Raw genomic sequence first — 20,910 nt, 5'->3', positions numbered from 1 at the left:
ACTAAAACACATATTACGCCTCCGGGGAATCATCAGTCAAACTCTGGCTCACACATGTAAAGCTTAATGCCTTGTTACTCAAACGCAACTCAAAAAACCAGCCACCGTTTTCTACATATTAATTTGTGTTGTTCCATCACATAGGCTTCAAATCCACATTCCTAAACAAGAATCACTCTGTTGACAAGGAATGACATTATGAGGAAGAAGTTTATTGAGGAGCGATACAGACACAGAAAATTAACAACTTGTGCATTTCCAAACTGAACAATACTTTCTCTGCTAAACAATTTTAGCCAATTTCACATCAACTGGAACCTTTAGCTTCATTTCTTTTCTATTTTTTTTTCACTTCATAATTCTCCTTCTGTGTTTAACTTTGGCAATAAAGAATTATAATCCTTTATTTAGACTGTCATTAAGGCAGTCTAAATTAGAGAGAGGAGAGAATATAGTGAATACAGACAAAGAGAACGATTAAAGCGCTAGGATTCTTGACGAGGTCTGTAGAGTCCACTGGTACACTATGTCCTTATCATTACCTATATACATCAGAATACAGCTTAGGCTTACATACACAATAACAAAGTGACAGAGAAGCACTTGAACACTGACGATACGACCTTAAGCTCTGATACAAATGCTGACGGAGCGGCGTCTGGGTTTTGAGTGGAAACGACGAGTCGGCTAAAACTGGAGCGGAGGTTCGTGATGGGCATAAATGTTTGGGTCAGACCTGAGAAAAAGGCTAACCGGAGGGAACCCAATGACATTCGGAATAGTCTAATCCTCCTCCAGTAATCCTCTATGGATCCACTCTGAAAACAGCCGGGTAATTTCTTAAGCAGAAATGTTGTGTTTGTGCTGTTAAGACATAGAAATTGGCTAGTTTTAACCAAACACTGGGCCTAGCATCGAGACCAAGTTTGTTGGGTTAAGCTAGCAGGAGCCTCATCACTCTTCACAGACAGCCATTTTGAACTTAACAGCAGTCTGACCATATCTAACGATAAAATAAATGGTAATGTTATGCTGCATTATAATATTGTCACTCTGTTGAGTTAAAAAAACAAGCTCCCTTAACTTTTTAGCTGTTAAGAAGTTAGCACCATCTACTGTTAGCTATTTTTAACAATAAAGCCAATATAGACGGGCTAAAAAGCTGTATTTATTTCTACTTCACCTATTGTTGCAATTATATTTCAATTTTATTAGTTTAGGTTGTATTTATTTAATAAGGAAATAAACCACAGATGCACTAATGAGACCAAAAATGATTTTTATTATAAAGGCCTAAAGTTTTTCATGCTGGGGATGAGTTTTGCTCAAGTTAAAGTGCTTGTCAATAACATTTAACCATACAGTAGATAGTTTTATTAAATAATAATTCACTTCAGAATTTATAACCAGTCAGAATTTAAAGTAAAAATGAAAAAAATATATAGATATTTTTTATTAATTTTAATAAAAATACTACTTGTTTAGTAATCCAGGTGTTGGAGCAATTTATTCTTTATCTTTATTAATTTACAGAAATTACTAGTATTTCACAATGCAGATTAATTACATTACCTATTTAGACCTAAAAGCCTCTCTTCTGTGGAGACTTACCTAGTAGACAGCAGCATGGTCTTGGACTGCGGTCAGCAAAGAGTCGCAACTGCGAGTTAAAAGGTGAAAACAGAGCAATGGAGTTTTCTATTAAACTAAGGTAGTATGTACTTATTGCAATGATCTGTTATCCTTCCACCGAAGCACAACTAGTTCATAGCTAACGTTTTAAATCAAGTTTGAAACAAAATCCTGAACATAAAAACCTGGAAAACTGAAACGTTTTGGTTTCAGACAATAATAGATTTTCTTTAACATTTTTATGATGACGTGCATTTTTACATTTCACACGTGATTAACCAAAGCGCTAGAGTACAATTAATTTAATTCCATTTTTTAAATCGATTGACAGCACTACTTTTAACATATGCTGGTACAAACCCATAACCAACCGTTGTGGCGTTGAATCAACTCGTTGATGCAGGACTCGGTTAACAACCTAAATTGGGTCAATCTGAACCCAGCAATTTTAAGAGTGTAGCTGAATGTAGCGTCTCGTGTCGAATAAGTTGTTCTGCTGTTGTATTTTTGTTTTTGTTTAATTGTTAGTTTTAACCAAAGCTTCACTTCCAGTCAGCATCTGAATGGGAGCTTGAGGCCCTTCGGTTCGGGGGTCACAATCTGACCATGGATACAGCACAGGTGGACACCTATGACGAGGTTAAACGTGTTGTCGAGGCTGTGTGTCCATATAGAGAATATCAAAGGTGCTCCTCAGCACTGCTATGCATGTATGGCTGCTACTACAACACAGGAACAACTCACAAAAGTCAAACACTGAATGTTCCCCCCGCAGGGTTGTTGTTTTTTTTATATATATATATGATTCATCATTAACAGCTTTGACAGTGAAAACAAACAGAACTGAAACGCCAACAAACGTGCAGAGACGGCACATGCACACGTGTCCTCACACACGCACACACACGCCCACTCACATGTACAATGTATTATTCACACAGAAAGAAACAAACAAAAAAAATCAACCTTATACGCACTTATACTAAGATACAACTTCTGTTCCTAAGAGAACATCAACACTCGGTGGGGGAGAGGGGGCGGGGCATTATACAATAAATTAATACAATACTAAATCAAACTCTGCCTACATATAGGCAAATTAATCCCTCTCCCAAAAACACACACACACACACGTCCACGCACGCATACACTCCCATGCAATAAAAGCAGCTTATGTGGCATGCTGCGTTTTGGAATGAGTAGGGCAGTATGATTGCTGAGCCTATTTTTTATTTGTTTTGTTTTTTTGTTGTTTTTTTTTTATGTAGAAGCAGCGACTGGGGGTGCTGGTTGAACCGTAGGGGTTGTAGGTAGGAGAGGAAAAGGGAGGGCGGGGGTTTCAGGGCAGTGGACCTGCTAAGCGAACCTGGATCACAGGCGAGCAACAAGCGCACATACACATACACCACAAGACGAGTACTGTACTGTAAATACATGGACGTCTTCACCTGGAGGGAAACTGAGGTTGAAGGGGTCAAAGATTTCGGCGGGCGTCTTCGCTAAGGAGAGACGAGGACAGCAGAGCCATGGCTAAGAGAGAGGGGTGGGAGACAGAAGGGGCGCGGACGAGGGGAAATCACGCCGGTAGGGTGATTATGGCGGGGCTTGTCTTGTAGGAGACGGCGGTGGTCGCCGGCTGGAGAGCGGTGACGCATCAAAGAATAGAGGAAGAGGAACAGATTGTCATTCATTTAATAAGAAAGTAGATGTACATGGTATTTTTCTTTCCACAATGAGGCAGGTATTTCATTGTATCTAACAAGTGCTGCTGCCAAACCACAATTAACGTCAGTGAAATTTGGGCGTCATATACAAAAATGAGCAGGCCTGTCACGATAACAAATTTTGCTGGGCGATAAATTGTCTCAGAAGTTATTGCGATAAATGACAATATTGAGACTTGAGACTGTTTTCAAGTAAATTCAAGTAATTCTAACGAACATTTAACACTAGAACTGAAAGACATTTTAAATATCCGAAGTAAATAAACAAAACAACAGACACAATGAAATAAAATGAATTATGAAGTCATTGTAAAGAAAATTGTCCTTCAAAAAAGGTCTAGTTGAGACCAATGAACCTCACTGACGACTTTTATCATCCAGTTTGTGGTAGAAAGAAAAGAGGAAAACAATAAATCCAGTAGATGGAAAAGATAGAGCTCGTTTTAACTTCACATGAGACAGGTGTAGAAATGAGATTCACTTTAAAAGCTTAACCTGCCTTCACCTCTGAACAGATGACAACGTTTATACTGAAGCAATTTACAGTCACCATGAAAGCTCACTTGGTATCCCCTATATGTATTGGTTAACAGATTTTCACTCTTCAGAGTCTCTTAATCCATCCCCAGCTGCTAAAATACTATTAGTCCGAAAGAATGACATAAAAAGATTAGAAGATGTGTGAATGCAAAGCTTCCTCGTTACCATAGAAACTGCTGGAACACTCCAGCTTGCCTCTACAGCAAAGAGCGTAGGTGGAGAATGAGAAACGTTGCTGAGAAGTCGCTGTGAAGATTACAATGAGCAGCATGTGCAAGAATAAATTATAAAACTGTGAAGTGGCAGCCTCTGCCTGCACATATAAAGCTGTCCTGTCGCTTAAAGGTCGGTGGGCGTCTTTGGAAAACTATTGGTGTAGAAAATGTGTTTCACCTCCGTAAGTCCTCCTCACTAATGCATAGTAACTCATTATGTAGGACAACCCATCCTGTAGTTGTGAAACAGTAACTAATACATTATGTCTGCGCACATTAATGTGCTGCTGACTATAGGATTGATTAGCCTCACACTGAGGAAGAGTGATTCAAGCAGAGTGACACATGCTTAGTGAGATTCATGCCTACGTGAATCTTAGGATGTGTTAACTTTGAACAGAAAGAGTATGCACTATAAAAATTTAAAGGCTTATTTAAATAATGTCACTGTATGAGCAGCCAGGGCCACACTTCAGAAAAGGCTTACTGAGGCGGTAGCCCAGGGCCCCAATGTTTTGGGGGCACCAAAGATTTTTCTTTTTTTCTATTCTCCTTTGAAGGAATGGAGCTTTTGCAACGTTGTACTTCATATTAGGTGTGTTGTATTTATATTTTTGGTATTTCTATTAATTTAAACAATATTCAAATATTTGACTACTATGACGTTGAAGTCGATTTCTTGGAAACAACGTGAAGCTTGTTGGCCAGGGGACGTATTAAACCTACCATGCATCAGTTCATGGCTGCTCATCTGTAAGACTATATATTAATGTACTGTAATTGGCATTAGAAAAATACTTTTTCCTTAGTGAATAAGGCAACAAAACTGTCTCCAGCCCAGGGCTCACATCCTTGTAAAGCCACCCCTGATTGCAGTCAACGTGTAAAGGGATAAATCATGATTCTTTGAAGAAATGAAGACACCAAGATTGTTATCTATTCTACTGCAGGTTAGATATTACTTGTTGGTCACCCTTAAGCAAAATCTTACCTAAAACACTCTAAACTAATTCTTTAAAACACCTCCTTTTCACATTAAACCCAATGTAATGTGAATAAACTGTTTATGTGCTCAGCTTGTTTCCAAAGCTTGTGGTTAGCTAATTTGGCTATTGCTTGTAAATTTGCAAGATACATCTACTTTAGCTCAGTAATTTTTTTAAATTGCATGTTTGTATATTTGGCAATGCACTTTCCTCATTAGGCTTTAATTACATAAATAAATACATTTTACCTTCAGTAACTTGGTAATTCTTTAGAAACAGAATAAAATCTTTTGAATTAAATAAGACAAAGCATTAAAGGTGATGACTGCGTTTACCTGGGGATGCTAGGCGGGGCCCTGTTGGGGCGGCTGGGTGCCTGGGGGCTATCAGCACTGTTGTTGAAGGGTCCCAAAGGTCCTGGACGGTTTGGTGGCAGTGGGGCCCCTCTGGGCGCCGGCCGCTGGCCCGAAGACATCCTTCTGGGGGCCGTGGGACTCGGAGGAGGAGACCTGGACAGCAGAACGGATGTGATCAAAAGAAAAAAACAGCAAATATCAAGGTTTCCAGGCTTGACTTTTCCTTCCCCCGTTTAAGTTCATTTCCATCTTACCTGCGACCGCCGGTGGATCCTCCCACCCAGGAGTTGTCAACAGGCGGAGGCATGGGGGTTGTGATGGTGGATGTAGAGATGTCACCTATGATGGCCAGGGCCTCCTTCAGGGCCTGGTGGGTCCTCAGCACCTCGTCCCTCCTCTGGGCCTGCTCCTGGGACTCATCCATCAGGGCATTCTGGTCACCTGCAGAGTACAGGCACGCCAGCAGCTCCGCATTGATGAAGTCCTTCACCTTTTGACAAGACCAAACAGTAAAGCAGAAAGAATTAGAGTGGTAAAACTGTAAGTTAACTACCAGTGTTCTTGTCTTAAACTTTACCTTGTATAAGCTTTATAAGGGCATTTCTAAATTATCTGTACTGAGAGTTTCTGACAAAACTCAATTTCCAATACTTTTTGTTGGTACAGTCTGTAATTATGTCAGCCACAACTGCAGCTTGGCGCAGCCTGAGCACTAGTCATTAAGTTTTACAACTGTAAAGACAAACTGCTAGGTTTCTGAAGTAGAAGCACGACGTTATTTTGTGAGTTTTGTCTGCAAAGAATTAAAATAGAGCTGAGCTGAAAACGGTTTCAAGATGAAGTAGCAACAAATCAGAAAGCAAAATGGAAACACTATTTACCTTAAGCTTGCCACGTAAGCCAAAATGCTTAAATTAAAATGAACCACGTTATTCTTTTTTATCAACAAGCTCAATGCTGTGGGCAGCATTTATCTGGATATGAACAGTATTTTCTAAAAAAATGTTTGACAGTTCTCATAAATTTAAGAAAACAGTATCTTAGTTGCTAATCAGCTTAAATGGAAACGGTTAGGCTGCGCTGCTACATTCTCTGAAGCCCAGCCATTTTACTTCACCAACAAGTGAAGTAAGAAAATCTAGTCAGCTGTACTCCTGCAACCTAAAAATATCTGTTCTTTATTTTTCAAATGATACTTTTTTCACTTTTTTTAGGAAAGCAGCTTACACAAACACATGTTAGTTCAGGCCAATGTGTACTACTGCCGTAAGCAGTATATGTCTGGATATAAACAGTATTTTCTAATAAAAATGTTGGACAATTCTCACAAATTCAAGAAAACATTCTACCTGGAAGTTGATAATTAGCTTGAATTAGCTCGGAAATGGTTAGGCTACATTCTCTTCTATTTAAACACAATAATAAGGAAGTCTTGTCAGTTGTTCTGCTGCCACCTGAAATAGTCTGCTCTTTATGTTTCAAATATAATGGGTTGTAAAAGAGCAAAAGACACGGTATCTAATCTAACTTTTGATATATTGTTTCAAAATGTTGTTTATAACTTTGAAATAAAACAGCAGAAACAATTTTCCTCTGGGCTTATTAAAATGAATGGTAAAGTAATCATGCTACTTATTTTTCTTGCATTTCACCATTAGACGTCGGCTCTGCCAGAAATTTGTGTTCGTAGATGTTTAGTTTTTTTTACTTACATTGTTGATCATCAGATGCATGATGGTCTTTGGGATGAGATCCCGGATGCACTTGCTGACAATAGCCATGTAGGAATCCACCAGGTTGCGGATGGTTTCCACTTTGCGCTCCAGCTGAGGGTCCATGGAGAAGTTGTCGGTGGTGGTGGTCGTCTCGCTCTCAACCTGCAGAGGGAGAAAAAGTTCACCCCTTTATTTCGAAGGAAAATGATTCCACAAAGGCTTAAAAGTAAAAACAAAAAAGAAAAAGCTGACATGTTTTGACAAAACTAAAGTATTGACATTTTTGCCACTCACACACACGAGCACATGTAAAAAATAAGTCTTATACATTCCTGCTGTTAATGTAAGGCAATAAAACTCCTACAGTTCTTTTTTTATGCAGTTTAGTTTTTGTGATGGTTAAGTCACTAGTAATTAAACTGTACTACATAAATACTGTATAATTTAATCATTATTTATTTTAAAACCAGCAGTCCAACAGGCACTTTCAGACAGTTTGTTAAAGATTATTGGCCATTTCACATCATCAGCTACACGATAATCATAATCATCATTATGCTACACGACATGAAATGCACACATTTTCTCCTGCAGCCAAGACTGCAGCTTCTTGGGTTGTACCATATGAGGAATCTATGAATGTTTATTTAAGTTATCTGGGTACATTTGTCACTTCTCTTCTACAGAGGAGAATGAAAATTTGTCAGAACTGGAGTAGTCTTTTAAATCAGATGTTACAAGCCATTAACATTCAGTATTTCTGTGTAATGATCTATAAATGTTATTTCTGTCTGGTTTGTATAAATCAAAAAAGCTGATTACGTGCTGAAAAGCGAATCCTGACTTAAACATTTACATACATAGCCCATGGTGTTAATCTTGCTCTGCGCAGTGCCGTGCAAAAGTATGAAAGTATGTGCACCCCAAAACATTTTTGTATTTTGTCAAATTACAACCGTAAACTTAGATGTATGTAATCTGAATTTTCCAGAAATTTTAAATGTACCAAATAAAAGATTTTTTTTTTCACTTTATTGTATTTCTATAGATCGACATGACTTATTACGATGGCAATGCTAAAAAAAATTCAAAAATAAAATTATGAGGATAAAGTCATAATATTACAAGCATAACGTTGTACGAGAATAATGTCTTATTACGTGGACAAAGTCCATAAAATTATGAGAATTAAATTACAAGAAAAAGTCATAATATTTTGAGAATAAAGTCATACAATTACGGGAATAGTCGTATGAGAATAAAACGGAAATAACATGAGAATAATGTCACAGTATTAGGAAAATAAAGTCATAATATTTCAAGAACAAAGTCATAAAACTATGATAATAAAGTCACAGCAATACCAGATTAAAGTCGTGCAAGAATAAAGTTGTAATAATGTGACATTAAAGTCATAATATTTCAAGAATAAACTTGCAATATAACGTTATTCTCATTATTTCAACTTTATTGTTATACAACTTTATTCTCGTTACTTTATTCCAACGATTCTATTTATTTTATTTTATTAGTAATATCTGGTATACTTCCTGGTGTGTAACGTTGCCTAAAAACCCAGGCATGAGCTCGGTGATGATGTTAGGATCCGATTAAGCAGCCGCTGTGATTTTGAGTAATTCTCACTGAACCGTGTTGGAGCGGATTTTCTCACCGTGGTGGTCTTGTCAGGGTAGACCCCGGCACGGAGGAGGGACGACTTCCAGCTGTCCACGTCATCCTGGGAGTCACAGGCCAACTCCAGAGTGCGATTGTCCTTGTAGACGTTTCTAAACAAAATCATTTGCTTAGAACGTCAAGTGTGTGTCAGACGATTGCCTCTTCCATGTGGAATAGTTTCCTGTTGGGTGCCAAGCCAAGCATGTCCAACAGGAAACTTTCACAGGACGTGCTGTAACAATTAGTGAAAGTTCAGGCATGAGACAAAACCTTTTTACGCCAATTCAGACTTTTTAAAGACCATCTGCTTGTTTATCTGCTTGATTACTACCACTCCCTAATGAAAACTTTCTATCTGTTTAACAATTCCCCGTTTAATCAAATCGGGTTTGTTGAAAAAGCTAAAACTAGAGATGTCCCGGTCAAATCCCAGGTGCGTTTTTAAAGTCAAGGCGTTTTTAAGCGCCAAGCGAAACTCAACTCCCACTACCTGTTGTTGATCAACAGTCTGTGCCTCTGTCAGTCACACAACCTGGTAAGAATCGCAGCTCTGTTTTGCATGTCTCCCCCGAATTTTTTTTCTCTCTAAATCCCAGCCTGTGTTCATGTTCCCATCTTCAAAATCGGTGTCATTTTGTTGCTCTGTTCTCAGGGTTCAACGCTGCAACTCTTTGTAATGATGCTGGAAGTAAAAGAGGGATTGCATTGATTGTGTGTCTTTTTAACATGACCTGCTAGGATCCTGTTCTGGGCGAGTTGCTCGGAAAGCAGCTGAAACATTACTCCACAAATTTTAAGACATTCAAATCAAAGTGTTAAGTTTACCACTAACTAGCAATTTTTATTAAAGTTTGTTTCTCTAAATTATTAACTGGAACTGCATCAAATTAAAGAGCAAAATTACCTGGCATGAAAACAGGAGATTAAATATGCTAAGGTTAGCTAACATCATCGATAAATTAGCTAGTACCGTACTGGCGGTACGTGTCCAGTCTGGCACATTGGTAGAAACGGATGATATAGCTATGTGCATTTTAGGTGACCCGCTGAGTTAACAATTGTTGGAGCAGCATATTGAGAGTGACCTGCAGAAACTCCACTTAACATTGAATATTTATGATATTATCAAAAAATGTGGATAAAAGAAGCTGGCGAATCAATGGACCGTGAAAGAGTTCATCAAATCTTACCTGTAATGGTAAACCCTGATTGGGTCAATTTCAGAGTTGGGTAATAACCACTTAAATTCACTGAACGTTTTTGAAAAAAAAAAAAAAAAAAACTTTTAGGAGCACTCTGTATCTTTATTTCTACTTGAATGATTTCATTGTGAAGTATCGCAACTCTTCCTTGAGTAAAATTTCTGAATGCCAAAAATTCACCAGACACAGACGCACGCAGCTTCGGTTTTTGTTCAAAGTTTGCTAAGCTATTTATCGAAAGAAATTAATTTGGAAAAAATTTTCTTTTGTTACATTATTTTGTAATTACATTATTTATAAGAATTATTTTCATTTTGATCTTTAAAGTGCCAGTGATTTCCGCTGAACTATATATTTTGGTCCCTCTGATGATATAATCTTTAAATATTAAATGATTTATGTTTTGAAGACTTACTCAGTACCCGAGTTGCCTTTTTACCAAATACTTTTTCACTCTTATTTCAGATATTTCTTTGACATTTCCTTTATATTTGAGTAAAAATATGTTGAAGTACTGCTACTCTTTCTTGAGTACAATTTTTGTGTACCCAGCGCACCTCTGGTCGTTCCTACCTAAAACACATTTCCCCTCTTTAGTCCTAGTTTTTATTTAATATCGTCTGCATTGATTAATCTCCAAGCCAAAGTAATGAGCAGCAGACCTGGATTCTGTGTTGAAGATGGAGAATATGTGTTTGCTGGACATGAAACTTTTCTCCACATCGCGGACCTTCAGGTTGTCCAGGGGGAGCATGTACTTCTTCTCCTTCTCCTGGTGGAGGGGAAAGAGGAAAACAGTGATGAGCGTACACACAAAAAAAGAAAAGCTAAATGAGTTATTTTGTTTTTGGTATGTTCAGCATCTGTCAGGCAACCAACCAACTGCAATGGGTAAGAAAAAGGTGAACAAAGAGAGAGAGAAGTGGGGAAGGCAGAAAGAGAGAGGAGGTGATGCTAAAGGGAGGTGGAATGGGGGAGAAATGAGAGTGGGAGGTAAAGGCAGGAGCAGAGAAAGGGAGAAGAAAAGGGAGAATGAGCACATGTGGAAGTCATTAGGGTTTGGGTCGGGATGCAGTCGTTCTTCACGGTGCGTTTTCACGCAGAGAAGCGCTGGCAGAGAACTCTAAGGAGAGTCTGGTCGAGGTTAAGGGCGGTGCGGGGGGCTTGATGTGTGGAAGGGGCAGGTCGCTGATAGGTAAAAGCCCCGGCTCAAACTCAAACTCAAACTCGGGGGGCCGAAGTCACTGAGAACCCCGGGCTCAAACAGATAAAGAGCGGAGATCCTTACCGTTCACTTTACACTTCAGTCCCAGCCTACGCGTCTTAACTCGGCCTGTCTGTTTTCTTTTATCTCAGCCACTCAATATTTTCTCTATATTTTCTCTTTCCATTCCAGAGGGGCCCACTTCCTGTCTGATTTTTTTTTTTTTTTTTTTTTGTTCGAGGGAGGGAGAGGGAGAGCGAGAGAGATTAAATGACAGCCTGGCGTTAAAACTCAACATCTGGTAGTGCTTAGCACACAGAGATGCAGGGAAAGGAGGGAGAAGTTAAAGACGGCGGGGTGAAGGAGGAGGAGAAGAAGCCAAAAAGGAGAAGAAGAAGAAGAAGAAGAAGAGGAAGAAGAAGAAAGTCGATTCAGATGAAGATTCAGAAAAGACAGCCCTTCGGTTTGGAAAGTTGTGGTTGACACAGGTAAGACGTGGTGGGCACGGAGGAAGAGCTCTACCTCTACAGAGACTCTCGGGTTGGATTCCCCAAGGGGTCACCACCGCCCTTATATGGTCAACCGGGACCCCTCCTTCTTCCTCTCCCTCTCTTACCCCCCACCCCTCCTTCGTGAGCGTCTCTCTTTCCCTCTTTTTTGTAATATCCCCTCCCAGAACGCGCAACCAGTGTGTCCCAGTCGTCTGAGCGAATGTGCCACGTCAAGGCTGGATACTCTTCACGACCGGGGTGACCTGAAAACTGGACCGGTCCAGGACGCCCGACCTAAACAAATAAACAGGAGGGGGAGGGGGCCGGTGGGGGGCACTTCCAGAAAACCCCCACACCCCACCGACATGGATGAGGCGTACCGCTGCATTTCAAATTTGGGGGGAAGTTTTTTTGCTGCAGGAGCGGCGAGAGGGGAAGGGGCGCCGACGGCAGAGCTGTCCCACCAGCGTCGGGACCGGCGGCGCACAAGGCCTGGCTCTCCACTCCGGCTCCGTCCACCCAGTGTTCAGACTACCTGTTCATTGTCATACTGGTGTACAGTAGTCTGCACATTGGTTAGACTGGGCACGGACCCTCTTCTGTCCGTCTGTCTCTCTGTGTGTCTCGTCCTTCTTCACCATACGTCCAAGGTCTCCACCTCATTTTTTTCTAGACTTTGTCAAAAAGAGCGCTCTCAACGCTTGGCTCGCTTTCCCCGCTCGCTTGCTGGTTTGTGGAATAAACTTGGGTCACCAGTTTCCTCACCACTAACTTCAGATCTGGCTACATGCGCTTGAAGGCATACCTTGGTTTCAAATCAATGCTCGTTGAGCATTAAAAGAAAAGCAAGTTCACATAAATCACTGCATGAATGAGCGAGCATGCAGGCTGCTGAGGAAGATGCGGTCACTCTGGAAAGGGAGGGGAGTAAGGGTCCCCCTGAGAGGGGATGAGGAGCAAGTATGGCTGCAAAGCATTGATCCAAAAGGGCTACGGACCAATCAATCATTTGGGGTTTGAGGGTACATTGAGACACCCCAAGCGAAGGCATTTCTGTGGGTGGCCTAAGCAAGCACAGGGCACTGATGTATGATAGGTAGTAGCAAATGCAGGAAAAGCTGGAAAAAAAAGACTACAAAAGCCACAAACACACACACAAAGCAGTAAATCTAACTAATCAGATTTTCAGCTGAGAACTTGGACTGTTCCCGCAAAAAGTCACAAGTAGCAGATAAAGTTCAGACGATCAAAGCAGCGCCTCTGCTCTGCAAAGAGCTGGAGGACGGCGGAGTGAAGGGCACTGATATCTAATATGTCTTCTCTTCTGCAAAGAAAAGGCCAGATGATGATGTTTGGATTGAAAGTGTTCCTGCCAAGAATGCAAGAAGTTCCAAAGGAACTGCCAGCCGCATTAATACAGGGGAGGAGGCAGACGTGTACACCACCGTAGAAAAGTTCAAGAGGGTGTAAAACAGAAATACACGAGGAGAAGCTAGCGGGGTCTGTAATTACCGGCAATGCCGCGTTAGCGTCTCGGATGGCAATCTGCACGGCCCCCGCGTGCACCGCACTGCGCCGTCTGAGGTTCCGAGCGGGCGGTCGCGTATTTTTGGGTGGCTGGGAGAGCGAGCATTTGGTTGGGATTGGGGCTGCTCCAAATTTAGTGAAGAAGAAGGAGTCAATGGCTGAAGTCTCAGCGGAAGGAGGTGGGGAGTGAAGGAACACAGAATAGAAGGTGCATGGAAAGCACAAGTGAGGATGTGTTGGAGGAAAAAAAACATTTTATTTGATAATCAAAAACTACAGACACAGCCTTTTTTTGTTCAAGAACTCATTCCAGAGGACATTTTCCTGAAAACTCCTGATGGCAAGCAACTCAATCGGGTCTCCTGGGCAACAATGCAGCATCAGAATGGGCTGGCTGGAGGAGCTGCTGTGTGTCTGCCTATCTACACTTGCTGTGCAGAATGTCCTCCAACCTGTACAGCAGGCACAGACAGGCAGAGAGACGTCAGCCTGCCAAGCAGAGGCCGGCATCTGACCAAATGCTGCATCCTGTCGATACTGGCCTGTGGATGCAAATGGTGGTGGGCTATAGCTGCTAAAGACATTTGCTGTTGTTAGTCATTCTTAAAATAATAAAATACTGTTTTAAAGTAGTCATCTACCCACTATTTTGATGGTTTGACTAGGTTTTTGTTTATTATTACTTCCTTAACTTAAAAGTGCAACACAATATGTTTTAAAGAGTCCTTCCTGTGCCTAACGCTGGTGCTTTTCAGCTGGAAGTCTGATTAGGAGCAGGAATGGACGATATGGCTGAAAAACGCATCACGATATATGCTTTTCATATTCGGTCAATATTAAGAATTATTGATTCATTTTTTGTTTTAAATATCTGAAATCCTGCCAAACTGGTGGCGTGACTTCTCCAGTTTTACCCACAGTTTTTATGCCACGTTGTTGTTTTTCATTTTGAAAAGCATGGTGGTAAAACTTGAAACTGCTGCTGTGCAAAATACTCAGCAGGTTGTTGCTACATAACCAAAGAGTGAGTGAGTTGATGCCGCCCATTTTGCCTATCTGGCCATGGGAGGTCAAGCAGCTAAAGCGAAACTATTGCTGTATGTACTATTATTGATTTACTGTCTAGCCCTAATGAGGAGTCTTTGTGGACTTCAAGCTGTTGAAATGGGCCATTAAAGGGAAGGTTTGGGAATTTTAAAGTGAGGTTTTGTAAAAAGATTAGTTAAAATCTTACCTGCAGTAGAAAACCCCATGTCTTCATAAATCCAGACAAGTTGAAGCTAATAGCTAATAGCTAGTCTGAGACGGACCAAAAGCTAAGGAGACTTCTGACATCTTAAAACTATTCTAATCTCCAAATCTCATAGCGGTTTATGTGAATTGTATCAGCTGTTTGCATTTATTGGTTATTTACACAGCAGGCGATTAATGTCTATGAAAATGAGGGAGGAAGCAGTGCACCAGTAATCATCTTCCTGCATAAAAGATGCACTGAGTGCATTAAAAAAATCTATAAAATTGCTTTTAGTAAACCAAAATTACTACTATATTTTTTCTTTTAACGGTGCTTTTACTCTCACATCAGGTAGTTAACTAAAATGGAAACACTTCCCATGTTCTGTTCTCAGTTTGTGTTTCACACAGGAAGATCTTTGGTGTTGCACCTCCTCCAAATTCATCCCTGTGAAAATAATCTTCAGCTTCAGTGTAAATATCCATCCATTGTCTTTCCCCGCTTATCCTTGCAGGGTTTCCAGTGATCTCTGGTCAATAGGCAGGGACAAGAAATAATTAAATATTTCCGTTTTATGTGTCATTTGAGTCTGGAGGAGCTTTTATTTTGAAAATCCTTTAACCGGATTCTCTCGGTTACGTCTTGCGCGCCAACATTGAGCCCACAAGCAGCAAGATGAGTCAGAAACAGATCAGATTCTTTGGAAAGTTTCTTTGCGAAGGGAAAAAGGCCCAGAGAAGAGACAGGAGAATGGATTCATCCCGGTAGGTGATTCCCACAAGCTCAGGGCTCCCATTAATTTGTCGTTATCGTGAGTTAAAATGTTCTTTCTGTGTCTTATTTTGTAGGGGTGTGTAAACATTACTATGGCAACCAGAGTCAGAGAGCGTTACGGCGGTGGTGGAGACGAGATGAGAGGAGTAGAGCTTGTGAGTTTTAGGTCTGGTTCACACGATTTAAAGATTGTCGGCCGATTTTCCAAACCTCTGTGACCACAGAGCCGATAAAAGTCCAACAGGTTCGGTCGGTTCGTGTGTCCAGCCAAACGGCAGGAGCAACACGAACCGATTCCACTCACGAGCATCCCGATTCCAGAAGAAAATCCAGTAAAACCTCCAACATACCAAACGTGAATTTAGAATAATCAAACATGTCCGATGATGTAGATGCAGTAGTGATAGTTTGTGGACTCATTTTAAGCGATAAAAGACGTAACAAAAAGAAAAAAAAGTTAGATAAAAGACTGAGGGAGGCGCAGTCGCACTATTTGCTGCACTATGCACTAAATAGGGCTCTCAGTTGCGCCATGTCAGCTGTTTGGGATTCCCCTCTGTTCTTATGTCACGGATTTCTGATTGGATACCTGTCACATTCAACAGGCTGCGTTCTCGCTCCCAGTCAGGGAAAAAACCCACAGGCTGCGATAAAAGGGCCAAGACAATTCAACATGTTGAATATGTCCGATGTTAGATTGGAGCTGCCCTATGGGCCGCAGTAAAATTGCCAAGCCTTGACCGGTCTGCAGTGACAAAAAGGTTGGGGACCACTGACCTACAGGACACGCAGGACAGACAACCATGCACACACACTCACACACCTAAGGAATCAACTAACCCAAGAGTCATGTTTCTGGACTCCCAGGTTACCCTGGGAGGAAGCCAGGCTACCCGGAGAGAACAAAGGGAGAACATGAGAAATCCATGAAGAAAGACCCCAGTCTGGGATTTAAACCAATGACGTTCTTGCTGTAAAGCAACAGTACTACCAACTGCAGCACTGTCTAAATAACCATCCAATGCAAACATGGCGACAGTCATAAACTGAGATTGGATTTTTTAAAATCTGATTTAAGTCTTTGGTTCATTAGGCTAAGCCTCACATTATTGTCATTGCACAAAGACAACAGTGAATTTGGCAACAAAATGTCATTGCATAGCTACCGCAGTTTACAGAAAAATACTGAAAAACTACAAGTGTGTCTATAAACACATAGATATAAAAGTGTTACTGGTGCATGTAAGGAAAAAAAATCTAAGTATAACTTTGCATTTTCAGAGACATTAGCTTCATCCTCTGAACTCATCTAGCTTTGTACTTAATGAATAATATATTTTTTTTCCTTTAAAGATGTTTGTTTAATGTGCTTAAGTGTTCTTTTCTGCAATTTTGCTTAATTCCTTTAAGCATCTGAGGTATTTTTAGAAAAGCACTACACAAATAAAACATTTTATTTGAAGGCGCCTTTCTTGGCACTTAAAGTCACCGACCAATATACAAATGAAGATCCAATGAGAGTTATCTACTGCAAGCAAGACACCAACTGCTTATGCCTTTCAACAGAGCCTCACTCCTACCCCTTTCCACAGTTACCCACATGTAATAGACTAATATTATTATGTAATAAAACTGAAGGCAGCTGAATCACGCTCACCTCATCGTCCTTGAACCAGGAGAGACTCTCGGCAGTGAGCACAAACCAGTACTCCTTGGCTCCTCCCTTAATGATGCTGATGTTGTTGATGGTCAGCCAGCCTTTACGGATGACCTGAGGGGAGAGGGTACAGCCGAGGCGTGAGCGGCAAAAAGATTCTCACCGTAGAAGCTTTATGTTAGTCGGAAACAGCAAACTGGTTACATTTTGATCATGTAATCTGCGCAAAGGCGGCGAGACGAAACGTGCGCGAAGGTTAATTGAGGTGTGTGAATGTGACTCACTCGGTGCAGCCGCACTCACAGCTAGATGCCGGTTAGAGGCTTTATCTTCTACCAGAGATAAAGCGTGCGTGTGTGTCATCAGTGTTGAGTGTATTAACCCCGACACAAACAGAACCATACAGGTCCGGTGCCAAGGGATTACTGGGTTAGATTACTGTCAGACCTGCACCGCCTAAGACTGACTAAAGAGTTTACCCACATCTTTATAAAATCTCTTTCTCATGGCTCCAAGAGCTGAAGATAAACAAGAAGAGATGAAAATAGAGGTGGAACTGGTGTTAGGAGAGAAAAAAGTAAGAAAAAACTAGAGCAGCAACTTTTTTTAGTAAAGAAAAAGTTTCAGCCTCACACCGACCAGTTAGCATCCCTATGGCGCGTCACGAAGGAAAATGGCAGTGGTGCTGGAGAGCACCACACACTGGCGAGAAGCAGAACTGCAGCAGGTACAGACATTGCAACACACGACCTACGGATGAGCGATACTCACCGACAGACACCCTCGAGAGGGCAGCTGAGATTCTCACTAAGGGGTGGGGATGAAATGCAAGGTGGCACCTTTATGACACAGGGAGGGTTCAAACAAAGGGAAACGTCTCAACAACACCAGGCATGATGGTGGGGGAAAAAGTGATACTAAACAAAGAAAAAAAAAAGCATTTTTCAATAGAGATGCACCGATCACAGAATCCACTTTGATTTATTTTTAAAAACTCTGATCTGCCGGTTATGATTATAGTTCATTTCTTTCAAGAACTGACATTTATATATATATATATATATATATATATATTGTGGATAAATTTCACTGATTTAACAATGAAATAAAAATAAAACTATTGTTTTTCAAAATGTACGGCGCTGTCCTTCTGTATCATAGAAAATGTACAATTACAGTTAAATCCTCCAGGTTGTGCAACATATATAATTAAAAACTAACTCAAACAAAATGCAGCACCTCTTTACTTTTTCACACAACACCTGAAAATAACCCCATAACAAGGTTTTCAGACCTTTTTTTTCAGAAAAAAAATAATTTAAAAATATACTAACTGTGCCCCACAAAATATGGGAGAGAAAAAAAGTGTTTTATTCTTTCATTTGTTATAACTAGGGTTGTAAGAGGCCTTTGACCAATGTTTAGCTACATCAGCAGAGAGAGCAGTATGCATTACACAGCTCTACAGTTCAACAGGAATTCACTGTTGTTTTAAAGCCCAGATAAAATTACTAAAATCAGAAGCTGATTTCTCGGTGCATCGCTACTGTTTAAAAATTGGTGACTACCTGAAACACTGAAGTATGGAAGCCAAGAATGAACGTTTTCCACTTTTTCCCGGTGGTTTTCTTGAGATAATATATTCATTTTCCAACAATTTCCTCCAGATAATTAATTAATATCTCGACAATTTTCTTAAGATACCAAGTTAATCTCTCTTGAGAAAACCATGGGGAAACAAAATATGTGGCAAACGTCCGCTCTTGGCTGTTAAACAAAAGCATGGGAGATAAATAATTATAAATATGAATGATATTTTATTGTAGAAACTTTAGCAGTGAAATGAATAAATCATAAATTTCATCCTATGCAAAAGATTAACTAAATGAAGAAGAGAGTTTTGTAAATGCGTTTCAGCTCGGTGGTTCCCATTCTTCTGTGCCGTCTCTGATTCGCGTCGATGCGAACAACAGTTTCGACCTCGTGTGCCACCATTTGTATTTTGACACGAAACGGAGAATACGCTCACCTGATTTCCTGCTGAACTCTGGCTCTTGTTAGTCTGACTGCTCCTCTGCTGAGCGCTGCGCCACGGCAACAGCAACACGGACGCAGACATGGAGCATCAGAAAAATAAGAAGAAAGTAGGTGGGGAAGAGTGACAGCAAACTTTGTTAAAAATACAAAAATTTAGCGTGTTGAATTGAGGTGAGATGGTTTCATGTTTACCTAGCAAAGCCAATAAAATCCTCATGATTGGTGTTTATGTAAGAGAGCTGCAGATCAATCAGCAGCAGAACCTGAAAGGACACAAGATATTTATTATGAGAAACGACTGGAGGAAGATGGAACGGGAGTGTAGAGTAGCACCGTGATTATAAAAGGGTTCTGCAAAGTTGCCTTATTTTAAGTAATTTTGCTAATTTTCTTGGTATCAATTGGAAAAAAAGACTGAAAACAATTCAGTCAGCTCTAAAATCAAGATTTAGGTCACAATTTCTTGAAAAATGCGTGCTGCACGTTTATTCAATTAATTAAATGCAAATCTGGGTGCAGCAAAGTTTGCTTTTGAGTAAAAGTTACAGTCTAACTTAATAATCTAAAAAGTGTGTTCATTTAAAGACAAATAATTAATGTTGTCGTCAATATTTCTTATTGTGAGAAGATTTTACTTTGTTTGAGATAATTCTGTGCTATTGAAAAACAGAAAGGCTCCATCTACGTCAAACACCTGAGCTGAAGGGCTAAATTTGTATCGTTCTTGGACTGAGGTCAAGGGCCACAAATGGCCCCCGGGTCACACTTTGGACACTACAGGTTTATATAAAAATCATTAAGTCTTTTAAAACAATTGATTTTTTTTAGCTAATACTGTGCCAAAATTCTAACTGATCATAAAAACTTTTTAGAAGACAGAAATGTGTTTAAAATCAAATAAACACCTGAAATAATCCATACATTAGATCGATTTTTTCATTTAAAAATAGCAATAAAATATATTGTAATACATTTTTTTTATTTTCTCGTAAATAACTAAAGGTTATTCTGTGAGACTTTCGTTCTGCTACAGGGGATATTTTGTGCTAAGCTAAGCTAACCTAAAATAACTTTACCTAAAACTTAATTGGTCAGATATTAACCTCTTGCTGTACCTTTGAGTGAGTTTTGTTTTTAAGAAGTAAAAGGAGAAATACAGATCTGAATTTCCTTATCATTTGTAATAGTTATTAGTAACTATTGTGATAAGTATAGCCTGAACACAGAGCGGTCTTTACCTGGTCCTTGGAGCGACTCTCCCTGTCCCGGATGTGAGAGGTGACGATCCTCTCGGTTTCCTCGCGGAGCGTCGGGAAGCATTCCAGCTGGAAACAAAACACGCAGCATATCAGCGCATCCACAGATGGGAAACGTCAAACGTTATTATGGAAGCTGGTATTTCCAGACGCTGCTTTACTATTAACTAAAGTTAGCATGTCATATAGCAACAACATAATCGTCATGAGTTGCGGGGTGTTGAGGTGGGGATACCTTGTTGGAGCACTGGCGCACGGTGTTGATCAGCTCTTGGATGACCATGTCCACACATTTGATGCATGGCTCCTTCAGCTTCACAATCTGCTTCTTCACTATAGCCTCAAACGCCATATCAGGGGTGAAAAGCCCAGTTCTGGAGAAAGAAAAGAAATGATCTGACTGGTTGTTGTGCAGTTTAGCATTAGCGTATGAATTACGCCACACAGGGTGGGTAAGAACTTTTACAGCAAAGGTTTTCATCATTTTGTGTTGCTAACAAGCAGGAGGTTGCTCCCTATGGACAAAAGAAATAAATAAAATAGAGAAACCCCTACCTGATACCATGAATGTTCTTGATGGCGTAGCTGATCTCACGCCGCATCTCCTTCTCATCACATTCCATCTGAAGCAGAAAACAAGAGAGTTTAAAAAAACCACACACTTCCTTTAAAATAGTTTACAT

General features: G+C 40.3%; 1 protein-coding gene across 1 annotated transcript in view; it reads right to left on the bottom strand.

Annotated features, from left to right (window-relative positions):
* Positions 1-191: 191 nt before the first annotated feature.
* dnm3b (dynamin 3b) overlaps positions 192-20,910 on the bottom strand; it is a 32,016-nt gene continuing 11,297 nt past the window's right edge. Inside the window, exons 10-21 of the mRNA XM_028019560.1 lie at positions 20,783-20,850; positions 20,463-20,601; positions 20,210-20,296; positions 19,164-19,234; positions 18,964-19,018; positions 16,935-17,048; positions 10,710-10,819; positions 8,841-8,955; positions 7,166-7,330; positions 5,708-5,943; positions 5,433-5,606; positions 192-3,268 (exon numbers count right to left, since the gene is read on the bottom strand). Of these exons, the coding sequence (XP_027875361.1) occupies positions 3,226-3,268; positions 5,433-5,606; positions 5,708-5,943; positions 7,166-7,330; positions 8,841-8,955; positions 10,710-10,819; positions 16,935-17,048; positions 18,964-19,018; positions 19,164-19,234; positions 20,210-20,296; positions 20,463-20,601; positions 20,783-20,850 (1,377 nt within the window). The 3' untranslated portion in view covers positions 192-3,225. The remainder of the gene's footprint in view (positions 3,269-5,432; positions 5,607-5,707; positions 5,944-7,165; positions 7,331-8,840; positions 8,956-10,709; positions 10,820-16,934; positions 17,049-18,963; positions 19,019-19,163; positions 19,235-20,209; positions 20,297-20,462; positions 20,602-20,782; positions 20,851-20,910) is intronic.

This window comes from Xiphophorus couchianus, chromosome 6 (assembly GCF_001444195.1).
Source record: "Xiphophorus couchianus chromosome 6, X_couchianus-1.0, whole genome shotgun sequence".
Taxonomy (NCBI): domain Eukaryota; kingdom Metazoa; phylum Chordata; class Actinopteri; order Cyprinodontiformes; family Poeciliidae; genus Xiphophorus; species Xiphophorus couchianus.
Note: the sequence above shows the minus strand (reverse complement) of the source record. Positions and strands in the feature narration are given on the sequence as shown.